The sequence below is a fragment of the Salvelinus alpinus genome, chromosome 3 (assembly GCF_045679555.1).
Source record: "Salvelinus alpinus chromosome 3, SLU_Salpinus.1, whole genome shotgun sequence".
NCBI classification, from domain to species: Eukaryota; Metazoa; Chordata; class Actinopteri; order Salmoniformes; family Salmonidae; genus Salvelinus; species Salvelinus alpinus.
In genome coordinates this window covers 21,694,185-21,721,091 of record NC_092088.1, presented here as the reverse complement: position 1 = coordinate 21,721,091, position 26,907 = coordinate 21,694,185, and the positions used below count along the sequence as shown (strand labels likewise).

The 26,907-nt window shown below is 44.1% G+C and overlaps 2 protein-coding genes across 8 annotated transcripts in view; one reads left to right on the top strand and one right to left on the bottom strand.

Annotated features, from left to right (window-relative positions):
* The window catches only part of LOC139570271 (rho GTPase-activating protein 44-like), a 72,121-nt gene extending 54,959 nt beyond the window's left edge, over window positions 1-17,162 (bottom strand). For 3 of the 6 annotated variants that reach the window (XM_071392013.1, XM_071392017.1, XM_071392015.1), the window contains exon 1: window positions 16,854-17,161. In XM_071392013.1, the coding sequence (XP_071248114.1) occupies window positions 16,854-16,906 (53 nt within the window). In that variant the 5' untranslated portion in view covers window positions 16,907-17,161. Of the gene's footprint in view, window positions 1-16,853 lie in introns of all 6 variants that reach the window. The other 3 variants (XM_071392016.1, XM_071392018.1, XM_071392014.1) reach the window with 2 other exon arrangements.
* Window positions 17,163-19,693: 2,531 nt separating this feature from the next.
* On the top strand, window positions 19,694-26,732 carry stx4 (syntaxin 4). 2 transcript variants are annotated; one of them, XM_071392010.1, is made up of 11 exons: window positions 19,694-19,935; window positions 20,863-20,967; window positions 21,329-21,428; window positions 21,758-21,832; window positions 21,954-22,024; window positions 22,140-22,248; window positions 22,442-22,515; window positions 24,604-24,741; window positions 24,911-25,021; window positions 25,115-25,231; window positions 25,354-26,732. In XM_071392010.1, the coding sequence occupies exons 1-10, from the start codon at window positions 19,906-19,908 to the stop codon at window positions 25,190-25,192; spliced, it is 891 nt and encodes a 296-aa protein (XP_071248111.1). In that variant the 5' UTR covers window positions 19,694-19,905; the 3' UTR covers window positions 25,193-25,231; window positions 25,354-26,732. The 2 variants fall into 2 exon arrangements, with proteins under 2 accessions (XP_071248111.1, XP_071248112.1); XM_071392011.1 differs by having other exon boundaries at window positions 19,698-19,935; window positions 25,115-25,203.
* The last annotated feature ends 175 nt before the right edge of the window (window positions 26,733-26,907 follow it).

Here is a 26,907-nt window from a genome sequence, read left to right as displayed (position 1 = left end):
CAAAACACTTGGTTATATTAACAGTATTGCACTTTTCATGTAGCCTACTTTTGGCCAGCTAATAGCCTAACCACCGATCACAAAACGTTAAAATCCTGTTGCTGGAGGATTATTTTGCTGTGACAATATAGGTCAAATTAAGATCCTACATCTGGAGCCTCCACTTTCTTGTTCTGAACTTCTAACACGAGTGGGACGGGAGCGGTTTCGTGACAATGACCACACGAGCAGCCGCTCACCGATTTGACAGCTCGAACGCAGTTACACCTCCGACACAGCCAAAACACCAGCTATGCGGGCGTCGGGCTATTATGGGTTAACGATTGATCTGACTGAATCTAGGCCTTAATTGATCCTTTATACAGGTGACCCAATTGTACAAGAGATCTGTACCTCCCCAGAAATGTCTGTTACCCCCCATATGCAATAGTCTCAACACAATCTGTCTCGATCACAATGGTGCACCAAATATAAAAGCCCTGTAAAAGGAAAAAGAAACCAACAACTATCCACCTGGGCAGCCAACCCCACTGGACAATTTCTGAGAAGATTAGGCTCAGCAAATGTCACTCCACAGGGGTAGTAGTGTGCCAGCCAAAGGCCACCATTACAACGAATGAAAAACGGCCTCGGAGGACGGATATGTGGAAGGAAAGGAGCATAAAAGAAGAAAAATGTTGCCCATTAGAATGTGTGGAATGATTCGAGCTCTCCCTGAGAGGTGCATCGAGCTAATGTGAACATAATGAGGACGGTCCCTCTCTTTCCTTCTCTCTCTTCCATCAGCCTCATCGTCCTTTATTCCTCACTGTTACACTGCTTGACGGGATCGTGGTGGAGAAGGAGATCTTTAACCATGCAAGCGCCATTGGCTTATGATAGTGTTTATGAACTACAATGAAATAAGAACGAAGAGGACTGGGACTGTGATTACTCATAAAACCTCATCATATGAGTAATTGCTTTGTTGTTGCATAGTATTGAGTTGAGCATGTTTGTTGTTATTACACAAATGGAATAAGGACCATTCCTTACTATCTACTGTAACAATATGTTGTTACTATAGTAACTACAATGCTACTGAATTACAATAAGAACAACTTAATGTAAAGTGTTACCTTCGACTAATCTAATAACAGAGAAGAGTGAAAACACTAACGGTGCTTTTCCATTGAGACAGGTGTCAGCCCCCGTAGATGGAAACAGAAAAGTCTGACCCGTTTGGGTAAAACACTAGGGTAAATCCTCAATAGGGGGGGCAGGTAGCCTAGTGGTTAGAGCGTTGGGCCAGTAACCGAAAGGTTTCTAGATCGAATCCCACAGCTGACAAGGTAAAAATATGTCGTTCTGCCCCTGAACAAGGCAGTTAACCCACTGTTCCTAGACTGTCATTGTAAATAAGAATTTGTTCTTAACTGATTTGCCTAGTTATATTGAAATGCGGCATAACAGGAACGAGAGGTTCCATCGGTGCTTTTGAAATGTTTACTCACTGAATCCTCTAATCATCCCTGATTAATGGCCAATGTAACCAATTATATGAGGTGACGACAGGAGGACTATGATGTGATGTATTTTCTCTGGGACCTTGTCTGACAGCTCTCGCAGCAGTCGAGACTTCAGTATAGAGAATGTGACAACTCTGAGTTAGACGTCAACGTACTGGAAAGGAGATGTGGTCACTGAGTGAAATTCATACATACTCCCAATCCCAACAGGCAACAATTAGCCTAGCGTATATTATTACAATACCGAAATCCCAGCTAGGGCCCTGGGATTGTTACTCAACCCAACTAATTTCCTGTCTAGCTGAGACCAGGTCTTTTCGTTCATGTTGACGAAATACTCATGTTTCAGAGTCAGAGGGTTTTATGTGTGTGTAGAGTCATTTTAGCGAGTGTGTTCACAGAGAAAGTCAGTTTGTTTTCTTGCCAGGTGGGATCTCAATCTGTTTTTGTAATGTTGAAATTCAATCACAGAGTGTTGGCATGGCGAGAGGCGGGCATGCAGGAAAGGTGTGGCGGGTTGTGATGCCACTCACTGGCATTGCCAGAGTAGGGAACGCCTGGCTCTCAATGACCTGGGTTGCCCCGGTGATGGAAGAATATACAATGCTGTAATACCCATTGGCCCCCTCTCTGACTCACTCGACATCATTGGTTCCTTCCCCTCCCTGCACCAGCCCTCTGGATAACTCTTTGAGGATACGCTACACAGCTGCAGCGTTCTGACAAACGCTCACTTTCCTTACCCCTTGACTGCGAGAGACATGGAATCTGATCAAAGTACGAGCCAAAATGACCAAAAAGGCTGCTATTTTGGAGCTAATATTTCTGTCATGGTGGATAAACGCAGGCCTAACAGCTAGGAGAAAAAGACTGTTCCAGACAGGAGGCTTCCTCCAGTCCACCTCTTATCCTCTGATCTAGAAGATACTGTCATCGGGTAGAGCGGAGAACGGTTGGGTGTGGCGTCTGCATGGTCCTAATGGGATCCGACTCACACTCCAGTGGCTGCAGCAACACTTGGCTGCAGACAGCAATGTCTCTGACTGAGATCCTCCCAAGGTTACAGAGAGAAGAGGGCGGATGATGTCCCACAGGAACATACTGAGAAGCCCTCACTATCTAACTGTCTCAGTCAGATGACTTTTGACTGAGACTCTAAAATCTAAAACCTCTAAATCTCTAAAACCAATGATATTTCAGTAGTAGGCCTATAGGTACTGGTAGGGCCCTGAGCATTTCCTGACCATGTGACCTGACCAGGAAAAAGTCAGGGTCCTACCCCTAACTACAGGAACACTTGCAATTCATTCAGAGGGTCCTGTTCGATCATGATCATTGGAACGCACCATATCTGGCGAGGCTACCCCCCCACAGAAGAATAGACTGCAGGGGAAGAGGAGTGATGCCAGAGTGACATGTCAAAACGGAGGGAAAGAGGAAGAGAAAAAATGGAAAGGTAAATGTATGAGTGGAGCAAGTAGAGAGATGCATAGGGAGAAAAGAGATGAAAAGTGTGTGTGTATGCTATTGGGAGAGAGACACGGTGTTAGTGAGTGTGTGTGTGTGTGTGTGTGTGTGTGTGTGTGTGTGTGTGTGTGTGTGTGTGTGTGTGTGTGTGTGTGTGTGTGTGTGTGTGTGTGTGTGTGTGTGTGTGTGTGTGTGTGTGTGTGTGTGTGTGTGTGTGTTCAGCTCTTCCCAGCCCCCTCTGGCAGCTTCCTAGCGCCTTTCATTTTCTTCTAATTACAGTGTAGCCCAGAGATAGAGCCCAGCTCTAATTGCTTGCAGGAATCTATCATTATTACTACACTATCGCCATGATTAACAAACACACACACACACACACACACACACACACACACACACACACACACACTCATCGAGTGTGAAGAAGGTGATGGTGTTGGTTGTTCTCACCCCCTGTGCCTCAGAGCCTCTCAACACCTCGGTGAGGTGCAACACTTCACACTATAAAGGTAATGTCACACCTGTCAGCTCCCATTAACTGGTCCACTACTGAACCCACTGTAGCAATACAGCACTCAATTAATCTGGTTTGAGACCTTAAGAGGCGCGTTAGCACCCCCGAGCTAATGCCTCGACTTTAGCTGAAAGGGCTAACACAACATTGTAGTGTGCAAATGACCGGGGTTCAAACCCAGTTGGTCACACCTACATGATTTATTTTGACTTGCACAAAAACATTTTCTCATTGTATTAGGCAGCTTAGACACAATACTCATTACGTTCCAAGTAAAGGACAATCAATTCATAAGCCCAGTTGTGAAAATTACCATACATTTTTACATTTATATTTTAGTCATTTAGCAGACTCTCTTATCCAGAGCAACTTACAGTTAGTGCTAAAACAGTCTCCAGGCATCCCTACTCTGACAGCCTCCACTCTTCTGCGAAGGCTTTCCACTAGATGTTGGAAAATTGCTGCGGAGACTTGCTTCCACTCAGCCACAAGAGCATTAGTGAGGTCGGGCACTGATGTTGAGCGATTAGGCCTGGCTCGCAGTCTGCGTTCAAATTCATCCCAAAGGTGTTTGATGGGGTTGAGGTCAGGACTTTGTGCAGGCCAGTCAAGTTCTTCCACACCGATCTTGACAAACCATTTCTGTATGGACCTCGCTTTGTGCACGCTGGCATTGTCATGTAGAAACAGGAAAGGGCCTTCCCCAAGCTGTTGCCACAAAGTTGGAAGCACAGAATCGTCTAGAATGTCATTGTATGCTGTAGCGTTAAGATTTCCCTTCACTTGAACTAAGGGGCCTAGCCCGAACCATGAAAAACAGTCCCAGACCATTATTCCTCAGCCACCAAACTTTGCACTGTGCATTCAGGCAGGTAGCGTTCACCCAGATTAGTCCGTCGGACTGCCAGATGGTGAAGCGTGATTCATCACTCCAGAGAACGCGTTTCCACTGCTCCAGAGTCCAATGACGGTGAGCTTTACACCACTCCAGCCGACGCTTGGCATTGTGCATGGTGATCTTAGGCTGCTCGGCCATGGAAACCCATTTTATGAAGCTCCCGATGAAGAGTTCTTGTGCTGACGTTACTTCCAGAGGCAGTTTGGAACTCAGTAGTGAGTGTTGCAACCGAGGACAGACGATTTTTACGCGCTACATGCTTAAGCACTCGGCGGTCCCATTCTGTGAGCTTGTGTGGCCTACCACTTCGCGGCTCAGCCATTGTTGCTCCTTAACATTTTCACTTCACAATAACAGCACTCTGTGACACAGAGTGACCCGTCTTGAAGCCTTTTTTAAATATAAAAAGGGCAAATTAAGTCATACAATCAAAATCTTGACACACGTGAGTGACCTGTCTTGAAGCCTGACTGGTTAGGGTCAAGATCATTCTGAGAGAGGTAACGAGAGTGTTGATCAGAGACAACACGCTCAAGTGTTTTGGAAAGAAAAGAAAGAAGGGATACAGGTCTATAGTTTTTGACGTCAGATGAGTCAAGTGTTGGTTTCATGAGGAGGGGAGCGACTCTGGCCATTTTGAAGTCAGAGGGGACACAGCCAGTGGTCAGGGATGAGTTGATGAGGGAAGTGAGGAATGGGAGAAGGTCTCCAGAGATGGTCTGGAGAAGGGAGGAGGGGATGTGGTCGAGCGGGCAGGTTGTCGGGCGGTCAGACCTCACTAGTCGCAGGATTTCATCTGGAGAGAGGGGGGAGAAACAGATCAAGGCGTAGGGTAGTTCTGTGTGAGTGGGACCAGTGGACTCAATAGGCTGAGTGAATGGGGAGCGGATGTCGTCAACCTTCTTTTCAAAGTGGTTGACAAAGTCGACCGCAGAGAGAGAGGAGGGAGGGGTGGAGGATTAAGGAGAGAGGAGAAGGTGGAAAAGAGTTTCCTAGGGTTAGATGCAGAAGCTGGAAATACACTGCACTTTAGAATCAAGTCCGCTACGCGTACAATGTTTGACAAATGTGTTTCATTATCTTTGAACTGAATAGTCCAGCAGTCAGGGAGGATGAAAAAACAGGCTAGGATCATTTAAAATCACCCCTATGGAGTAATTTCTCCTAATCCGAAACATGTAGAGCGATACTCTCATTAAGACCCCTACCCCTCATTAATAACCCTACTTCCGGGTTGGAGCGTGCGGTCGCATTCGCACTTCGGTCCGCAGGTAGTATAACTTTTCATTACATTTCATTACATTTCATTATAGTACAACGGTTTGATTTGTCTAATCTTAGCAATTTCTTCTTAGCTAGCTACATAGCCGTCTTTGTATCAAAGATAATTGCGTAATTATCGTATTTCGTCGTTCTAACGTAGTCTACACTGCTATCTGCCCAGCAGCTAGCCAGCTAGCAAACGTCCACCGTCTACCGAATAGCAGCACTGTAGAAACTATTACACTCAACTGAACGACTTGATTAGTGTAGTGGTAGCTAGCTACATAGTTGTCTTTGCGGTCTTCGTATCCAAGATAATTGTGTAGTTTAGAGTGTGTAGTTTTAGAGTGATTATCTTAATTTACCGAGGTTAGCTAGCCAGCTATTTGTCGTCCTTAACGTAGGAGACACTGCTAGCTAGCCAACAGCTAGCCAACGTCTACCGAATAGAACTTCCGCACTCAACAACCCGGTCGCATTCCGCTTCGCTCCACAGGTAGTATCACATTTTCATTTCATTTCATTACAGTACAACGGTTTGATTTGTTTGATCGTAGCTAGCTACATAGCTAGCTACATAGCCGTCTTTGTATCAAAGATAATTGTGTAGTCTAGAGCGATTTTCTAGGTTAGCTAGCCAGCTATTGTCGTTCTTTTAACGCAATGTAACGTAATCAACACTGCTAGCTAGCCAGCTAGCCCCCGAATAGCAGCACTGTAGAAACTATTACACTCAACGGAACGACTTGATTAGTGTAGTGTCAACAACGCAGCCACTGCCAGCTAGCCTACAAAGTCAACAACGCAGCCACTGCCAGCTAGCCTACTTCAGCAGTACTGTATCATTTTAATCATTTTAGTCAATAAGATTCTTGCTACGTAAGCTTAACTTTCTGAACATTCGAGACGTGTAGTCCACTTGTCATTCCAATCTCCTTTGCATTAGCGTAGCCTCTTCTGTAGCCTGTCAACTATGTGTCTGTCTATCCCTGTTCTCTCCTCTCTGCACAGACCATACAAACGCTCCACACCGCGTGGCCGCGGCCACCCTAATCTGGTGGTCCCAGCGCGCACGACCCACGTGGAGTTCCAGGTCTCCGGTAGCCTCTGGAACTGCCGATCTGCGGCCAACAAGGCAGAGTTCATCTCAGCCTATGCCTCCCTCCAGTCCCTCGACTTCTTGGCACTGACGGAAACATGGATCACCACAGATAACACTGCTACTCCTACTGCTCTCTCTTCGTCCGCCCACGTGTTCTCGCACACCCCGAGAGCTTCTGGTCAGCGGGGTGGTGGCACCGGGATCCTCATCTCTCCCAAGTGGTCATTCTCTCTTTCTCCCCTTACCCATCTGTCTATCGCCTCCTTTGAATTCCATGCTGTCACAGTTACCAGCCCTTTCAAGCTTAACATCCTTATCATTTATCGCCCTCCAGGTTCCCTCGGAGAGTTCATCAATGAGCTTGATGCCTTGATAAGCTCCTTTCCTGAGGACGGCTCACCTCTCACAGTTCTGGGCGACTTTAACCTCCCCACGTCTACCTTTGACTCATTCCTCTCTGCCTCCTTCTTTCCACTCCTCTCCTCTTTTGACCTCACCCTCTCACCTTCCCCCCCTACTCACAAGGCAGGCAATACGCTCGACCTCATCTTTACTAGATGCTGTTCTTCCACTAACCTCATTGCAACTCCCCTCCAAGTCTCCGACCACTACCTTGTATCCTTTTCCCTCTCGCTCTCATCCAACACTTCCCACACTGCCCCTACTCGGATGGTATCGCGCCGTCCCAACCTTCGCTCTCTCTCCCCCGCTACTCTCTCCTCTTCCATCCTATCATCTCTTCCCTCTGCTCAAACCTTCTCCAACCTATCTCCTGATTCTGCCTCCTCAACCCTCCTCTCCTCCCTTTCTGCATCCTTTGACTCTCTATGTCCCCTATCCTCCAGGCCGGCTCGGTCCTCCCCTCCCGCTCCGTGGCTCGACGACTCATTGCGAGCTCACAGAACAGGGCTCCGGGCAGCCGAGCGGAAATGGAGGAAAACTCGCCTCCCTGCGGACCTGGCATCCTTTCACTCCCTCCTCTCTACATTTTCCTCTTCTGTCTCTGCTGCTAAAGCCACTTTCTACCACTCTAAATTCCAAGCATCTGCCTCTAACCCTAGGAAGCTCTTTGCCACCTTCTCCTCCCTCCTGAATCCTCCTCCCCCTCCCCCCCCCTCCTCCCTCTCTGCAGATGACTTCGTCAACCATTTTGAAAAGAAGGTCGACGACATCCGATCCTCGTTTGCTAAGTCAAACGACACCGCTGGTTCTGCTCACACTGCCCTACCCTGTGCTCTGACCTCTTTCTCCCCTCTCTCTCCAGATGAAATCTCGCGTCTTGTGACGGCCGGCCGCCCAACAACCTGCCCGCTTGACCCTATCCCCTCCTCTCTTCTCCAGACCATTTCCGGAGACCTTCTCCCTTACCTCACCTCGCTCATCAACTCATCCCTGACCGCTGCCTACGTCCCTTCCGTCTTCAAGAGAGCGAGAGTTGCACCCCTTCTGAAAAAACCTACACTCGATCCCTCCGATGTCAACAACTACAGACCAGTATCCCTTCTTTCTTTTCTCTCCAAAACTCTTGAACGTGCCGTCCTTGGCCAGCTCTCCCGCTATCTCTCTCAGAATGACCTTCTTGATCCAAATCAGTCAGGTTTCAAGACTAGTCATTCAACTGAGACTGCTCTTCTCTGTATCACGGAGGCGCTCCGCACTGCTAAAGCTAACTCTCTCTCCTCTGCTCTCATCCTTCTAGACCTATCGGCTGCCTTCGATACTGTGAACCATCAGATCCTCCTCTCCACCCTCTCCGAGTTGGGCATCTCCGGCGCGGCCCACGCTTGGATTGCGTCCTACCTGACAGGTCGCTCCTACCAGGTGGCGTGGCGAGAATCTGTCTCCTCACCACGTGCTCTCACCACTGGTGTCCCCCAGGGCTCTGTTCTAGGCCCTCTCCTATTCTCGCTATACACCAAGTCACTTGGCTCTGTCATAACCTCACATGGTCTCTCCTATCATTGCTATGCAGACGACACACAATTAATCTTCTCCTTTCCCCCTTCTGATGACCAGGTGGCGAATCGCATCTCTGCATGTCTGGCAGACATATCAGTGTGGATGACGGATCACCACCTCAAGCTGAACCTCGGCAAGACGGAGCTGCTCTTCCTCCCGGGGAAGGACTGCCCGTTCCATGATCTCGCCATCACGGTTGACAACTCCATTGTGTCCTCCTCCCAGAGCGCTAAGAACCTTGGCGTGATCCTGGACAACACCCTGTCGTTCTCAACTAACATCAAGGCGGTGGCCCGTTCCTGTAGGTTCATGCTCTACAACATCCGCAGAGTACGACCCTGCCTCACACAGGAAGCGGCGCAGGTCCTAATCCAGGCACTTGTCATCTCCCGTCTGGATTACTGCAACTCGCTGTTGGCTGGGCTCCCTGCCTGTGCCATTAAACCCCTACAACTCATCCAGAACGCCGCAGCCCGTCTGGTGTTCAACCTTCCCAAGTTCTCTCACGTCACCCCGCTCCTCCGCTCTCTCCACTGGCTTCCAGTTGAAGCTCGCATCCGCTACAAGACCATGGTGCTTGCCTACGGAGCTGTGAGGGGAACGGCACCTCAGTACCTCCAGGCTCTGATCAGGCCCTACACCCAAACAAGGGCACTGCGTTCATCCACCTCTGGCCTGCTCGCCTCCCTACCACTGAGGAAGTACAGTTCCCGCTCAGCCCAGTCAAAACTGTTCGCTGCTCTGGCCCCCCAATGGTGGAACAAACTCCCTCACGACGCCAGGACAGCGGAGTCAATCACCACCTTCCGGAGACACCTGAAACCCCACCTCTTTAAGGAATACCTAGGATAGGATAAAGTAATCCTTCTCACCCCCCTCCCCCCTTAAAAGATTTAGATGCACTATTGTAAAGTGGCTGTTCCACTGGATGTCATAAGGTGAATGCACCAATTTGTAAGTCGCTCTGGATAAGAGCGTCTGCTAAATGACTTAAATGTAAATGTAAATGTAAGACCCAGCAGTTGGGTGGCGGTGGTCTTCAAACCAAGGCGAAGCTAATGGTTGTGGGGGTTGACGGTCAAGAAAACAATGCCTCTCATTTGTATACAAGGACACAGAAGTGCCGGCCATGGGGACATCCATGTAGATGTATATGAGGTCAGGGATTGACAGGGAATTCCAGACTGGATTTAGACTCCCTGTGGAATTCTATACCCTGACAGACACAGTCAAGTGCTACACGCCAGCCCTTGTATCAACATTGAGAAAAAACTAAACTCTGAGATGAACCACAACCGTTGCCCCTGGTAAGAAATTAACTGGTTTGATAGTAAATGTTCAGATAATTATGTCACAGAGAGACATAGGCTTATTGTAAGTACAGCAGCTCGAGGGAGAAACTCTGGATCTGTCTTCAATGAGACCTCAGACAACTTGGGGATTCCACATGCAATGTTTGGAAGCCGTGTCCCATCATTCTCTTCCATGTCATGTGTGTCACTGACTCTGCATGCTGCCACAAGGTATGTAATGTCACCTATCTTCACACAAGGCATTGAACAGGGTTCACCATCTCCAGTATGGCACTCAAACTTCCACGACCAAGGTCCAGAGAAAAGCCATACACACTGCCCTAAGTTCCAAGTATAGTTTGTTTGTCATTGAACGACCCCGCTCATCAATCAAATAGGCCAGACACGGCTATACATCATACCCTGCCTTAGTTTTGACAGGGAAATAGTAAAAGCAAAACATGGATACCCCGAAATTGAAGACCTTAGTAGTATGCCTGTCTTTTTCCCTGAGAAAAACATGCAATATCTTTAATCATCAGTCATAGCAGGGCAGAATGACCGTCAGTCAGTAATGGTAAGGCCAGAAATTTATGGAGGCTAATAATGTTCCAGGGTCTGATAGTCTAAACAAATCATAAAGTGAAAAAAATAAACAATTTCCCAGACTGTTTCTGAGGATAAGGAACGCATTTTCTAAAATCCCCATTCCCTGGAAAACATTTCCTTCAAAAATGTTATCAGCCCCCACATTTTTTCACTTCCTTTGCTGACCCAGCAGTTTGACCGACGCAAATCAATTTTTTCCCCCCGTTTTCGAGATGAAATCATCCTTTCCTAAAGAGATAGCCTTCCGCTACTTCCCGCTAACATAACAGTTTCCCCTATTCACGACCTCACCTCTCACAGAAAGTCCAATCAACACAAAAACTGTGATTGAGAAGATAGCTCAAAATAAACAGCAGAATAGTGATCCAGCCAGATGGATAAAAACACTCCTCTTCATGACTGTGCCTCCCTCACCACAGCCAAGACAGACCGTCACACATTTTCACACAGACACATTTTTATAACACACAGGACTAATAATGGAGGTTCAGGGTCTGCAAATACTCGTTACTGGGTGAAACCTTTCTATCATGTTCACCATGCTAAAATAGAACAACATATCCTTGAAAAGGCCTTTGCTTTAGTACATCTTCTACCTATAGCCTACTGAGTCAGCAAGTGAAAGCCAGGTATAGTGCCGGCGGCTGCCAAGGTCACAGAGACATCCCCATTTACGTACATGGATCCCCAGCAGTCAGGAGCCATGCTGGAGCCTCTGCCCTCTAAATATGACTAATTGCCCCTGCTGTTCCACTTCTTAGGATACAGGTTATAACTCATTACTGGGGTGTTACGCCTCAGTGGGCTAGTGCTCCATGCAGCAGTGCCAGCTCACAAGGAAGACAGGGAAACACACAAACACACATATACACTTCTGCATGCATGCACACATACACACACACACCCTTGTGCATGCATGCATGCACACACATGCACACACATTAACAGACACACACAGCTGGCTCGGACAACATGTTGATGCCATCACTAGCGTGCAGTGATATAAACACACCACACCTGGCTGCAACCACAGGGCAGGGGCACAGCATGCACGCTTCGACTCTCTTACGAAGATACTAAATGAGATAGCAACACTTCCTCTGCTTCTCGTGAGGCACACATAAGACTCTACTGTCTAGCAGCAAGACAAATCTAATCTAGCTCCAGATTGCATCCCATGGTCAAAAGGGAATCCTCCCAAGGCTTTAAATAGTGACTCATCCTTTCTAAATGCCCTGATGATACTGGTTGGAGGATATGATCCAATACTCCTCCTGAGTTCCAGTAATGACTTATAACCAGCCATTAAACTGCTTTCATCACAGTTTCCTATTACCTCTGCCTGCCAGGTCCACTCTGTTGAGAGGTAATACCTTTTGCATTGATGAATACCTATATCATTGTCCGACTGACTGACTCACCGAAGCCTTAAAGTGAAAGTCAGCAGGCGAGGCTATATGGACGGTGTGACAGAAAATCCTGTAGGTGTGTGCCAGCGTCATCCGTTAACATCGTGTCAGACCCAGGCATGAAAAACAAACTGGTTGTAACATACTTATACCACCGCAAGGATGTATCGGAGTCAAATTGAGATGAACCTGGGAACTGAAACAAGTTAATCTGGTTGTGGCGCATAAATCATCGGCTTTGTGTTTAATCTGACTTGCAGGTTCTGTTCCCCAATTTTCAATACCTGAAGAATAAGGAGTTGAGTTTAAACAAACACAACATTGATTCTGCATTGGGTTATGCAACAGTGACAGAAAAAAGCTTTTCAGTCAAGCGACAAAGACACACTGTTGACATGAGTTTGCCTTTTAGTTACCGTATGAGATAGAGTGGTACAAATAAAAGAAAGAGAAAAAAATAGAAAACCAGATTACTGAGGGAATGGAGCTAAAATCTCACCTCTTTCTGGTCTCCCGTTCTCTCTTACTGTATCCCTGTCACAGTTCAATTTGGGCCCAGAGTATATCCGTGGCCTTCACCCCATTGACATAAAAACCACTAGTGCTCTTGGCTCTGCTGTTGCCGTAGTAACTAAGACACAGATTTTGTATTTCATATATTTTTTATTTATTTAACGAGGCAAGTCAGTTAAGAACAAATTCTTATTTTACAATGACGGCTTACCCTGGCCAAACCCTCCCCTAACCCGGACCACACTGGGCCAATTGTGCACCGCCCTATGAGACTCTCGATCACGGCCGGTTCTGATACAGCCCGGGACTGAACTAGGGTCTGTAGTGATACCTCTAGCGCTGAGATGCAATGCCTTAGACTGACTAATGCCTTAGACTGACCTAACCCGGGCCACTCGGGAGCCCAAAATAGGGGGCACATTCTTGCCCCCATAAACATTCAAATTAGGAGAGAACACCAGTTCAGACTATCTGATATGGAGGCCTTTTGTCCATACAGTACATGCAAACATAGAACAGGGCATGGAACCTGTGTCTACACTCTTAGAAAAAAGGGTTGCAAAAGGGTTCTTCAGCTGACCCATAGGAGAACCCTTTTTGGTTCCAGGTAGAACACTTTTTGGTTTCAGGTTGAACCCTTATGGGTTCCATGTAGAACCCTCTGTGGAAAGGGTTCTTTGTTGAACCCAAAAGGGTTCTTCAAATGGTTCTCCTACGGGGACAGATGAAGAACCTGTTTAGGTTCTAGATAGTACCTTTTTTTCTAAGAGTGTACCAGGCGCGTTTCTAGGATTTGAGGCCATCAGGGGCTTAGCCAAAATCCAGAGGTGGAACCCTAATAGGGGGGTCCCGGGGTATCCTCCCCCAGAAGAAGAACATTTTAATTTCAACAGCTAACTGCATCAATCTGGTACACTTTGAGATGAATATGTAAAGATTATATCACTAAAGAAATACATAAAATAATAATTAATGTGTAGAGGAACCATCCCTTTAAAATAGGGCTTGAAGAAAGCCCTGCAGAGTGGGATGTTTTTATGTTGATGCTATAATAATTCATTTCTACAAGTCACACCACCTTCAAGAAAAATCTAAAGGTGGTTGAGGCTGACTAGTTGCAGACACTTGTCATCTTACAATACATACAGTAGGCATGATCTTTTGCATTTATGAGCTATTGAGAGTCCCTTTCCCATCTCTGACCAGCAGCTTGTGCACACTACTAAAATGACAAAATCATTTAGGGAACATGCATTTCAATATAGCCTATTCTCATTTTTATTACTTAAAATCAACATGTACATGGCATAGTAAACTTACACACAGCTCTGACACACACACTTACCCCACCAGACATACAGCCAGGGGTCTTTACACAGTCCCCAAATCCAGAACAAATTCAAGAAAACATACAGTATTATATAGAGCCATGTTTGCAGGGGACTCCCTTCTATCTCAGATTGCTCAAGTGAACTGCAAACCTGTTTTTTTTTTTAAATAGATAAAGAAACACCTCAAGGCACAACACTTCTCCCCTATTTGACCCAGTTATGTTGTGTATATGTACTGATATGTAGGCTATGTGTGACGTTTACATTTGATGTTGTTCTGTCCTTGAGCTATTCTTGTTTATTCATGTTCTGTATCACGTCATGTTTCATGCTTTCGCAACAGCTAATGGGGATCCTAATAAAATACCAAACACCAGATAAGCAGTTACACCTGAAATATTAGGAAGAAGTGGAATAATAAAAGAAGTATGAGGAAGTAGCCTACTGTTCTTTCTGACAAGCATACTAATTATCCTATAATATGATAGCCCATCATAAGAAATAGAAATGGTTCCACTGACTTAAAATAAAAACTGAAAATACCCTGAAGACAACATGGCATAGCCTAAATCTACCCGGGACACACTACGCAAATGACGTGTATTTATTTTTGTTCCACTCCCTGTGGAGAGGAAACGTTATCAGATTGTTAACTGTCCAGTTACCAGGTTGTTAGCTAATAAGGTAACACGACGGAACAAACGTATTTGTTATTCAACAAATAAGTTAATTAGCCGTCCACGAGTAGCCCAGTTTTAAAAGGGCCCAGGACATGGTTTGTTTATCAAATGGTTCCTGCGAATTTGCGGTAGAAAAAAAACATAGCTCTGGTAAAATGGATCATATCTTTTCAATGGTTTGGGCTAAAGACAAGGTTTTCAGTAGATTAATGGTGAATTATGGCATACTGTCTAGTGTGTAAGTGTAACAGTATAACTTTAGTACGTCCCCTCGCCCCGACCTCGGGCGCGAACCAGGGACCCTCTGCACACATCAACAACAGTCACCCACGAAGCGTCGTTACCCATCGCTCCACAAAAGCCGCAGCCCCTGCAGAGCAAGGGGAAACCCTACTTCAAGTCTCAGAGCAAGTGACGTAACCGATTGAAACGCTATTAGCACGTACCTGCTAACTAGCTAGCCATTTCACATCCGTTACACTCACCCCCCTTTCGACCTCCTCCTTTTCGGCAGCAACCAGTGATCCGGGTCAACAGCATCAATGTAACAGTATAACTTTAGACCGTCCCCTCGACACGGGCGCGAACCAGGGACCCTCTGCACACATCAACAACGGTCGCCCACGTAGCATCGTTACCCATCGCTCCACAAAGTCCGCGGCTCTTGCAGAGCAAGGGGAAACCCTACTTCAAGTCTCAGAGCAAGTGACGTAACCGATTGAAACGCTATTAGCGCGTACCCGCTAACTAGCTAGCCATTTCACATCCGTTACATAAGTGATGCACTGTTATGGGAACTCATATCAGACATAGAGCCTGCAATCAAGGTTTGGAACCGGTTAAGGGAACAGAACCGAAAACCAGAAAATAACTAAATTATTTGAGGGACAGGACCCGAACTGAAAATGAAAGTGATCTATACTGTTTCGGAACAGTATAAAAGCATGGGAACTGGTTAATAACATTATCTTACATTCCGGACATTTTTTTCCAGTCCCACAAAAATTGCAACAAAGCGCCTATGCAAAGCCATCACTCTGTCACTGAGATGTTTTTCATTCTAGTGGTGCTCTGCACACACAAGCTAGCTAGCTAACGTTTGCTCTGGTCCAATGCTAAACCAACTCGGAAGTTCAAAGACATTCAAAGTTCCTCCATAGAAGCCACTCCTCCGTAGGTATAATTCTGTGGGACTAATTCAGATAATCGATATCATAACAAGATGCTGAGCACTTCAAGGCAAGCTTCCTCCATCCTCTCTCCTCAAAATGTCAGTTGCATCTCGCACCCTACACTGTGACTGGTGCTTGTCTTTCATTATCATTAAACCAAAATACTAAATATTTGCTCTTAACGACTTTCCTATACACATTAAATAACAGCAAGCTGCTCTACTCGCACTGACTAGTGAAATAATGTAATGTTGAGGTAATGTAAAAAAAGAAAAAGTATATTTCAGAGGTTTAAAAAGGAACAGAAATGAATGATATATAACAGTATTTTTGGGGGTTTAAACCAGTTCAGAACTTTATTTTGCTGGTCAGAACAGTGGGAAAAAAATAAAAAATTGTTTCTGTTCAGGATGAAAGATTGGAAAATAACTTTGGCTCCAGCCCCTGCATCAAAAGACCATCAAAATGTTCAGGGCTGGACCAAAAACATTCGGGGCTGCAGTCCTGGAAGCCCAGGCCTAATGACGCCACTGGAGTGTACTGAGACTGTGGGCTTCATGATTTTCTAATGCAATGCAATTTTGACGTATTTTATCTTAATATGGTGGATAATACTCTTTAATGTAGAGAATAAATATATTTATTACCCAGGAGTAGCGGTGCAACATTGTTTTTTACATCAAGACTCTCCCTTTGATTGGCGAATAGGCTAGCCAACATGAGATTTGTCTGGATTGGACCTTTAAATTGCATAGGCTATGCACCAGGCCTATGCTATTTAATCACAGTAAAGCATAGAATAATTAGCTTTTGCGATGTCCAAGACTCCAACATCAGCTTGGAATGGTGATGGTACCCAAGAAGTGTGTCATATTATTATTTCTCACCCTCCCCGATCGTGCGCGCGCGACCACTGTTAGGCTACATAAATTAGGTCATATTAGGCATAAAGAAAAACTAAAACCAGCAGTATTGCATACAGATAATCTGCTATATGAAAGCTGTAACTTCACATAAGATTCATTCAATCATTTTCGACCCGAGATGTCGGATAGAGCATAATGGCAGCCTATTCTGCCACATCGAAGTCCTTACAAGATTGCAGAACTGAATGGGTTTCTCAATACATTTGTCCTTACCTGCCCACTGTTTGGTTGGCGAGCTGTCGCATTCGATTGAATTGCTTCTTCATCTTGTATTTTCTGCGTTAACACCGATGGATAGAGCGACTCCACATATCTCATTGACAAACAGTCCGGGTCTCCAACGAGAATAACGAGACAGTCCACCCTTTAACAATCCGAATGTCCATAGCTATAAGCAAGGTATCGCAAATAAAGAGGTATGGGTGAGATACTTTTCAACGCATTGTATGGTCTCTGTCACCCAGTCAGTCCACTGCTCAGAGATGCTATACCAATTTCTCCCCGGGCGAGTGACAGCTCACGACACGACGCTGCGCACTAGCGCAGTATGGGGAATGTAGTTTTGCCAACCAAACGTTGAGCCTACAACGAGACCATAGCTGTATTTCAGTGGTTCCCAACCTTTTTCGGTTACTGTTCCACCAACTGAATTTTTCTCTGCCCGGAGTACCCCCAAGTTCCTCCTCATGTGCATTTTACCAGTATAGTCTCATGAGTCTTCTCAAGTACCCCCTGTGGATAGGCCAAGTACCCCCAGGGGTCCTAGTACCCCTAGTTGGGAACCACTGTTTGATATGATACAGTGTTTAAAACAAGGTGAATCTGTTAATTTCAACCTGACAAAAACAAATGTAGCGTATACCCTTTGTCCCTTGTTCAATTTTAAAGTAATTCCATTGCTCTATTGCAGCGGTTCCCAAAATGTTATGTTCCGGGGGCCACCAAATCACTGCCCAAAGTTCTTGAGGACCACCAGTTGCAGAACATTAACATAAAATATTTAGTCAATTTAGTAAATTTTAGCAGTGAATGTAACAAATTAAAGGCCTATTTGCATTGCAAAATTATTTTGACATTGATTATAATACCATCAACCACTAATAAGACACATCATTTTTGGAAGAAAGATAATTGCAGAGCACCTGTGATAGGCTACTCCCGTTTTTTTACATTTATTTTTATTTAACTAGGCAAGACAATTAAGAACAAATTCTTATTTACAATGATGGCCTAGGAACAGTGGGTTAACTGTATTGTTCAGGGGCAGAATTACATAATTTTATTTTGTCAGCTCGGGGATTCAATCTTCCGGTTACTGGCCCAATGCTCTAACCACTAGACTACCTGCCACCCCGTTACTTAGTTGAAAACCACTGCTCTATAAGTTACATTGAAAAACAAGAATTGAGTGGTATTTTAATGTTTGTATAGGCCAAGGTCTACTACTTACAGACCCCAAATGCCAAAATAAACCTTTTGTATTTCATTATGGGCAATGCAACCTACTTAAAAATGTCAGGTGAAATATGCCTCTGAAACACCATATGTCTGAGTAACCTGGTTTGATACCTGTAGGGTCAGTAACACACATACCCTGGCACATGTCCCTAGAATGTCCTTTAGGCCTACATTGACCAATTTGGTTTGTTGATAGTATAATAAAGCATTCTGAAAGTATAACTAGTTTAGGCAGGCCTACTCAGCGGAAAACTTTGATTCTGTGGTTAAGTAAGGCAAACAGCATCATCTTGTGGCTATGAAAGCAGGGTATCCTACCACACACAGATTCTTTATTCATTTAATTGACATAATTAGTGCTTAGCAATTGGCTACAAAAGTCAGTGATAGCTTTTTACAGCAACACATTCTGTTCCCATTACAAAATATCCAAGGGAATATGCTGTCATCAAAGAAACTACTTCGGGTGCTATTCAGTTATTATTAGACTACCATATCTGGGAATGTCCTCAGTACATGCATTATATTTCAAAACATGACTACACTGAGAACGTATGTTTGAATTGATAAGTGATGTTGTGTTTTCTTAACCTAGAAATTCTAATTTTGGTTTTAATTGAATCTGATCTGATTTGGATGATCACAGTGTATTGTGTATTGTATCTATACCTTCCACCCTCTCCCTTTGTGGATTTGGAGGCCTCCTCGTAGATTGACCAAATTCAAATTAATTCAGTTTAACACCAAGGAATATTTCACTTGCTGTAAAGTCTGGAATTCCAGATTCTGAAGCCATTTTGAAAGATTGAAGCATCTGAAATAGATAGTGGGATGCATGTTCTTCTTATAGACACGTTATAGCAGGTGTTCCAATACTTTTTTGGCCAGAGACCCCATTTTGATATCAACATTTTTTCCCCACCATGTAAAAGAATCTGAAGGAAGTATGGTTTGAAGTGACTGAAATGCATCAGAAAGGTATTGTGAAGTTCAGAAGATCATCAGGCAATAATTGTGCATGATCTTCTGTGTAGAAAAGAACATGATGATGATGTTTGTTTCCCCCCAGTCTGATTTAGTGCTTGGTCTTGTCCACTTTGTTCTAAGGAATCCTGAGCTTGTGGGCATTGTAGAAGGAAACAGAAGACACCTATGTGTTCCTGGGAGTCTTATCTTTCACATTTGTAGGAAGAAAACAGAAACTGCTCTGTTTATTACAACCGCATTTAGCTGTTAGCGAAGGTTACTGACATACCCGCAGTTCTATGAACCAAGTGCAGTTTTATTTTTGCAGTTTCTCTCACGACCCCATTTTCAAATCAGGCAACCCCACATGGGGTTGTGACCTCTAGTTTTGGAAATGCTGCATTTTAGTCACCTACAATTTAATTTCTCAGTTTGAAGGATCATTATGATCATATCAAGTCAATAACAATTTCACAATAGGTAATGGACTTTTGTTGTGGGGGTACAAACAATACAATGAAGCACAAACGAATTATAAATGTGACCATGTTTACAGCGGAGGGCAAAATGAACCAGCGTATTTAATTGACAGTCAAACAAACAAAAAAGCTCCAATACGGTAGGTGGCGTAGCTATGTGTTCTAATATGGGCTGTCTTTCTCTCTAACATCCTAAAGGGAAGACCAACTAGCCGTTTAGATTACTTGTTGAATGACATAAGCACGAAAGTTATTTTTGTGTATGTTTTATTGCGCATTTATACACATTTTTCTTCACCTTGATATAGGATATCGTAATAATATATTCGTTAGCTAATACATTGCATTTGGACTGAGAAGAAATGCGGGACCGAACCAAGGAACTGGGCAATGTGAGTTTCAAGCTAACTTATGCTAACCAATACCAATTCATTTAGCAATTGGTCAGTTTGCAAGGGAAGGTTTCATGCAGATTTGTTAGCTATTTCTTGGGGTATTCTTTATCTGGGAACTAGTTATTAGTGCTAGCTACATTGCTTTTTAATCGGCGAACTTTGCTAAAGTTAACGTACTTGTTAACCTGGCTTGGCTAGCTAGCATTGCTAAAATAGTTTACACCCCAAGGATAGGTCAGTGGCTAGAAGTGCATTAAAAGTTCAATGCCGCACTCATGGGTTGCATGTTGGATTTACATGGCAATGATGTGCAATGGAGCTCGCCAGCTCGTAGTCCTAAAAAACAGAAATAAATTACCTATGGTTCGTTCAGCCATTCCTATGGGGGAACTTTTTATTTCTTGTTTTTTTAAAGGTATTTTTCTTAACTGCATTGTTGGTTAAGGGCTTGTAAATAAGCATTTCACTGTAAGGTCTACTACACCTGTTGTATTCGGCGCATGTGACAAATACAATTTGATTTGAAATTCATGGGAAAGATTGGGACTTTGTGATGAACGCCGAAAATAAGGTCTGAGGTTAACACAGGTTTAGGAGATCTTATACGTTTTGTTCTATGATATCATTCAGTTAACATGACCTTTATGAAATATTTAGCCTTTGTGCTTGTTTTGATTACATAAATACTTCAAAATGCACAGTAAGTGACGTTAACTGATGATTATCTCATAGAACAAACTATAAGATCTCCTAAACCTGTTTACCACAGACCCTTTTCCCCCGCGTTTATCAACAACAAAAAACAAACAAAAAAAACACATTTCCCCATAGGCTTTGGCCAACGAGCCATGGCGGAGTTAGTGCCTACAAAAAGTTGAGGATTGTGTCCATTCTTTCCCCCTCTTGCTTTTCCTCACACACCAGACTGCCGAGGCGTCAGACGAGGATGAAGAGGGCAGGGCACTTATGATCAAACCAGGGACTTCTACAGTGAGGGAGGAGAAGGAGAATGATGCTTTTTTCAAGAAGGTGAAATCATGCAACCTAATACAACAGTCAAGCCGTCTGTTTGCATTTATAATGACTTGCTGTCAGTTTCAAGTTGTGTTGTGCTGCAGTACTTTTCTCTTGGCTTGTGGATGCCAAGCACAGGAACAGTTTGTTGTGTCAACATTAAACTACTGTGCCAATGTGATCTGGCAAGTTATAATCTGAAATACTGGCAAGTTAAAATGAGCAGCTTTTCTGTATGCCCAATTTACATCTTATGCGAAAACATAGGATGATGCAGAATATGTGTCCTGGCCCGTTCTCAAGTGCCCCCAAACAACCAAATTCACTGATTTATTCACATCTTACGTTAACCAGCCTGTTTATCCCTTCATATCAGGTCCAAGAGATTCGAGAGGGACTGGAGACGCTTAAAAAGGTGGTTTCTGACCTTGAGAACAAACAGAAGACCGTGTTGGGTGTGGCACTGCCAGAGGACGGTCAGTAGATCAACACTAACACATTGACGTTAGTGCTAATATGCTGTATGTAAATATATGCTATGGTGGTACTGTTAGGAGTTATGATATGCATAGAATATGTAATGTGAGCTGTAGCCTAATTAATCACTGCACCTCCATGTCTTGTCAAAAGGATCACATTCCACTAAGAAATGTCTCTGTTTTTATCATTTTTGGTGATAAAGCAGTTGTGCTAATTATACGATTAGGTGCCATTATTCCCCTCAGGCTGCCTATTCTGAGGGATTAGTTACTCTGCCTGTTGACAGTTACTAAAGGTGATGTCGTAAGGTTTCTTTCTGCTTCAGGCATGAAAAGGGAACTCCAAACCCTTCGGGAACAGATCAAAACAATGGCAATGCAGATCCATAAGAAACTGAAGAGTGAGTATTCTTAACTGAAGTAACATGATCAGCTATTGATTATTGATCGTGTTTCGGTGCCCCCAGCGGATACACCTGAATACAGAAATATCAGACCCATTGTTTAGTTTTTTTTTCACAGTCATTGAACCCAAGAAAGGAGAAGATGATGGGAAATACATCCCCATAAACCTAAGGATGCAGAGAGCCCAAGTGAGGCTTCTAATTTCCGAAAAATAAATTGATTTTAATTTATATAGTTTTACTGTAGGCTGCCATTAAATTAACACTTTCCCCATCCCTCTACCTCCTTTTTCTCTCTCTCCAGCATGGCGTCTTGTCTCGGGAGTTTGTGGAGTTGATGGGCCACTGTAACACCATCCAGGCTTCCTACAGAGATCGCAACGTGGAGAGGATACAGAGGCAGCTCAGAATCAGTGGGTCTACATCTATTCATCTATTACTGTCACTGTATGGCTGTTAAGGGGAATCGTAAGTGATTTCAACACCATGGATTTTTGTCTTCTGAATTCAAGACTGCAATGCAGAAGTTCATCCACAAAGGTGATTTCGTATGAAAATTAAATATACCCAAAAGCAGCAACTGATAAGGTTATTATATCCCTCTAGCTGGCACCAATGTAACAGATGAAGATTTGGATGTTATGCTTGAAAGTGGACAGACTGATGTTTTCACACAGAATGTGAGTATGACTGACTGACAGATTCACTGACTGACTGAAACTAACCACAATTAATTACTTATCTGGAAACCACCTACTTGCAATCACACAAGTGTTTTCTTCCTCTTTGTTGGGTAGTATGCTATGACTTTTCTCTCTTACTCAATCAGGCCCTGTGACCCCTTGACTTTTTCCACATTTTGTTACGTTACAGCCTTATTCTAAAATGGATTTAAAAAATAAATCTACACACAATACACTATAATGACAAAGCGAAAACAGGTTTTTAGAAATGTTTGAACATTTATTAAAATTACAAAACAGATACCTTATTTACATAAGTATTCAGACCCTTTGCTATGAGACTCGAAATTGATCTCAGGTGCACTGTTTCCATTGATCATCCTTGATGTTTTTACAACTTGATTGGAGTCCACCTGTGGTAAATTCAATTGATTGGACATGATTTGGAAAGGCCCCACAGTTGACCGTGCATGTCGGAGCAAAAACCAAGCCATGAGGTTGAAGGAATTGTCCGTAGACCTCCGAGACAGGATCGTGTCGAGGCACAGATCTGGGGAAGGGTACCAACAAAATTCTGCAGCATTGACGGTCCGCTAGAACACAGTGGCCACCATCATTCTTAAATGGAAAATGTTTGGAACCACCAAGACTCTTCCTAGAGCTGGCCACCCGGTCAAACTGAGAAGGGCCTTGGTCAAGAACCCGATGTTCACTCTGACAGAGCTCCAGAGTTCCTCTGTGGAGATGGGAGAACCTTCCTGAAGGACAACCATCTCTGCAGCACTCTACCAATCAGGCCTGTTATAGTAGAGTGGCCAGACGAAAGCCACTCCTCAGTAAAAGGCACATGACCGCCTGTGTGGAACTTGCCAAAAGGCACCTAAAGGACTCTCAGACCATGAGAAACAAGATTATCTGGTCTGATGAAACCAAGATTGAACTCTTTGGCCTGAATGCCAAGCGTCACGTCTGGAGGAAACCTGGCACCATCCCTACGGTGAACCATGGTGGTGGCAGCATCATGCTGTGGGGATGTTTTTCAGCGGCAGGGATAGGGATACTAGTCAGGATCGAGGGAAAGATGAACGGAGCAAAGTACAGAGAGAGCCTTGATGAAAACCTGCTCCAGAGCGCTCAGGACCTCAGACTGGGGCGAAGGTTTACCTTCCAACAGGAGAACGACCCTAAGCACACAGTCAAGACAACGCAGGAGTGGCTTTGGGATAAGTCTCTGAATGTCCTTGAGTAGCCAAGCCAGAGCCAGGACTTGAACCTGATCAAACATCTCTGGAGAGACCTGAAAATAGCTGTGCAGCAACGCTCCCCATCCAACCTGACAGAGCTTGAGAGGATCTGCAGAGAAGAATGGGAGAAACTCTCCAAATACAGGTGTGCCAAGCTTGTAGCGTCATACCCAAGAAGACTCGAGGCTGTAATCGCTGCCAAAGGTGCTTCAACATAGTACTGAGTAAAGGGTCTGAATACTTGTAAATGTGATATTTCATACATTTGCAAAAATCCTGTTTTTGCTTGGTCCTTATGGGGTATTGTGTGTAGCTTGATGAGGAAAAAGCAATAATTGAATCAATTTTAGAATAAGGCTGTAACGTAACAAAATGTGGGAAAAGTCAAAGGGTCTGAATACTTTCCGAAGGCACTGTATGTAAACGGTAATGTCTGGGACGACAACAAATGTTTCTACATTCTCTTGGGAGTAAAATGATGACAGATTTGTTTTGTTTAAGACACTCTTGATGGCTTGCACTGGACTACAGGTTTGAATTTGGTAAGCACTCCTTGAGATGCCTGTGCTGTACAGGACATCCTTAGACATCTGTAACCTGTATAGTCGCCATAGCTGTGAAAGCGAGCTTCACGTAAATGGAACCCGTACTTGCTTTTAGAAGATTGACTACTTTAGCTGTTTCAGTTCAACTGTAGTTCTCTTTTGCTGGATGTGTTTTATGAGCAGTTAAATAGACATGTGTTATCATTTCTCAGACATCACCCGTGTGACTTTTTTTGGGGGGGGGGGGTCAGGCTCGAAACAACCTGATTGTAACATTTACACTCTTCCTCCTGTAGATCCTGATCGACGCTAAAGCCACTAAGCAGGCGCTGAATGAGATTGAGTCCCGGCATGACGAGATCCTCAAACTGGAAAGGAGCATCAGGGATCTGCATGACATGTTCCAGTACCTGGCCATGGAGGTGGAGGCCCAGGTAAGACTGTCACCCCCAGGAGGACAGACTGGAGCCATAATACCTTTCCCACCCAAGTGTGCACTTGTTCACTCCCCGTGAAAAGCACATTTCATGAAATGGGCTTTGAGGAAATTGGTTGGTGGAAACCTTAGTGAGGTGTTTGCTGAATTGACTAACTGTTGTGCAGGGGGAGATGGTCAACCGCATTGAAGCCAACGTCCTCAACTCAACTGATTATGTGCAGAAGGCAGTGGTAGAGACCGAGAAAGCTGCCACCTACCAAAACAAAGCACGCAAGGTAGGAATTTATTTAAGGCTGTACTGCTAATTATTGGACAAGTTAGCTAACGAGCGTTGATACTTGATACTACCCCTCTCCCTCCCTCTACAGAAGAAGATATGGATCGCGTTATGCTGTGCCATTCTCCTCCTCATTTTAGCCATCTCATTGGCGATCACCTTCTCCTGAGATCCAGACATGCGAGTTCACTCTTGACGTGCACACGAGGTTTGCAAAAATTGACATTTCATATTAATATATCAACGTGTTCATTTACTGCAAATACAAAACTTGGAAGTATTGGTTGATTAGTAATCAATACCTACTTTTTTTCTCCATTCCTTTTACAGTGTCTTCCCCTAACCCACTCTCCTGCCCTGGGACAAAAAAGACATGTCCTGTCCTACTGAACTTTTGACTAACACCACTCTCATATAGACACAAACAATCATAGTCTCTCATGTTAACTGCCCCACTCTCAGCGAAAGGCATTGCTGAAGGCTTTTTGGCCCCCTCTGTGGCGCCCTTTTCCATTTAGGGTGCCATTGAAGAAATGTGTGGACAACTCAACGTGCTGGAGCCCTATGTATCCACAAGCACGGAAGAATGCAGTATTGGAACTGGCACTGATCAGATTTACTCAGGAAAACCCATAGCTAAGGTGGTTATTTTACGAAGTACAACGCGAAATAATCTTTTTAGGGCTTCTTGTTTTTAAATGCAGATATATAATTGTATATCGCCAATTTTCTTATTTGTTGAGTAATTAAGACATGCGGTTTTATAAATCTTTCAAGATGTCTGAACTGGCTTCCATGTTGCCCCTGAAATTGATCTCCCATTTAAGACAATATTGTCTGATCACTGCAATGTTATCCTATTTACATCAGTATTTATTTATAGTTTGAATATTGTTGTGGAAGCTGCTATTTTAAGTCTTGCCACAGCAACAATCGGAATCCTTATAGTTATGGTGCCTTTTTTCCGTATGTGCTGACGGACAGCTCTAAGAACAATGTAGTGCACTCTTATTTTGTGAAGGGATGGAAACTGCTGTAATTATTCAATGCTTCTGCTTCAAGAACGCATTAACCATTTTTTTTTTTTAAATATCTGTATTTTTTCCAAACAGTTAAGATCTCAGCCATGGTGTTTTACCCTAGCCTTATTGATCTGTGCTGACCAGCTTCTCCCTATAGATATTAGCTGACATCACAAAAACGGTTCAGAAGTCAATCTGGATGGCCAGGGAGCTAGCAACAATGACAAGAAGCTGCCATGTTAGGAATCGTAGGTGCTTGTTCATGTCTTGTTTTGACGCCCATGGTGACCAACATTTGCAGAATGAGCACTTATCTATATATAAAAGCAACACTTTCAAAGATTTTACATAAGGAAATCAGTGAATTTAAATAAATTAAATACCATAACCCCAGCACAAGGTGCACCTGTGTAATGATCGTGCTGTTTCGTTATATGCCACAACTTTCAGGTGGATGAATTATCTTGGCAAAGAAGAAATACTAGCAGGGATGTAAACATTTGTGCACAACATTTCAGAGAACTAAGCTTTTTGTGCATATGGAACATTTGCTGGTGTCTTTAATTTCAGCTCGTGAAATATGGGACCAACACTTTACATGTGGCTGTTTAATTTTGTATAAAACTTTCAGCTCATTTTAATGCAGTTGTTCAAATAAAATTGCCTGTTGTGCTTGTATGGGTTTAACTGTTGCCCAGATTCAAATTTGTGAAACGTGTGTCCCTCTTTTCTGCTACAATGTTCTGAGAGAAACGGTACGGTCCCCAGAATTACCTGGATAATCGCAAGAGGGACATCTTGCATTGTAAAATCCAGTACCGTATGATCTCAAAAGCCATAAGATATGGCTACATGGTACATT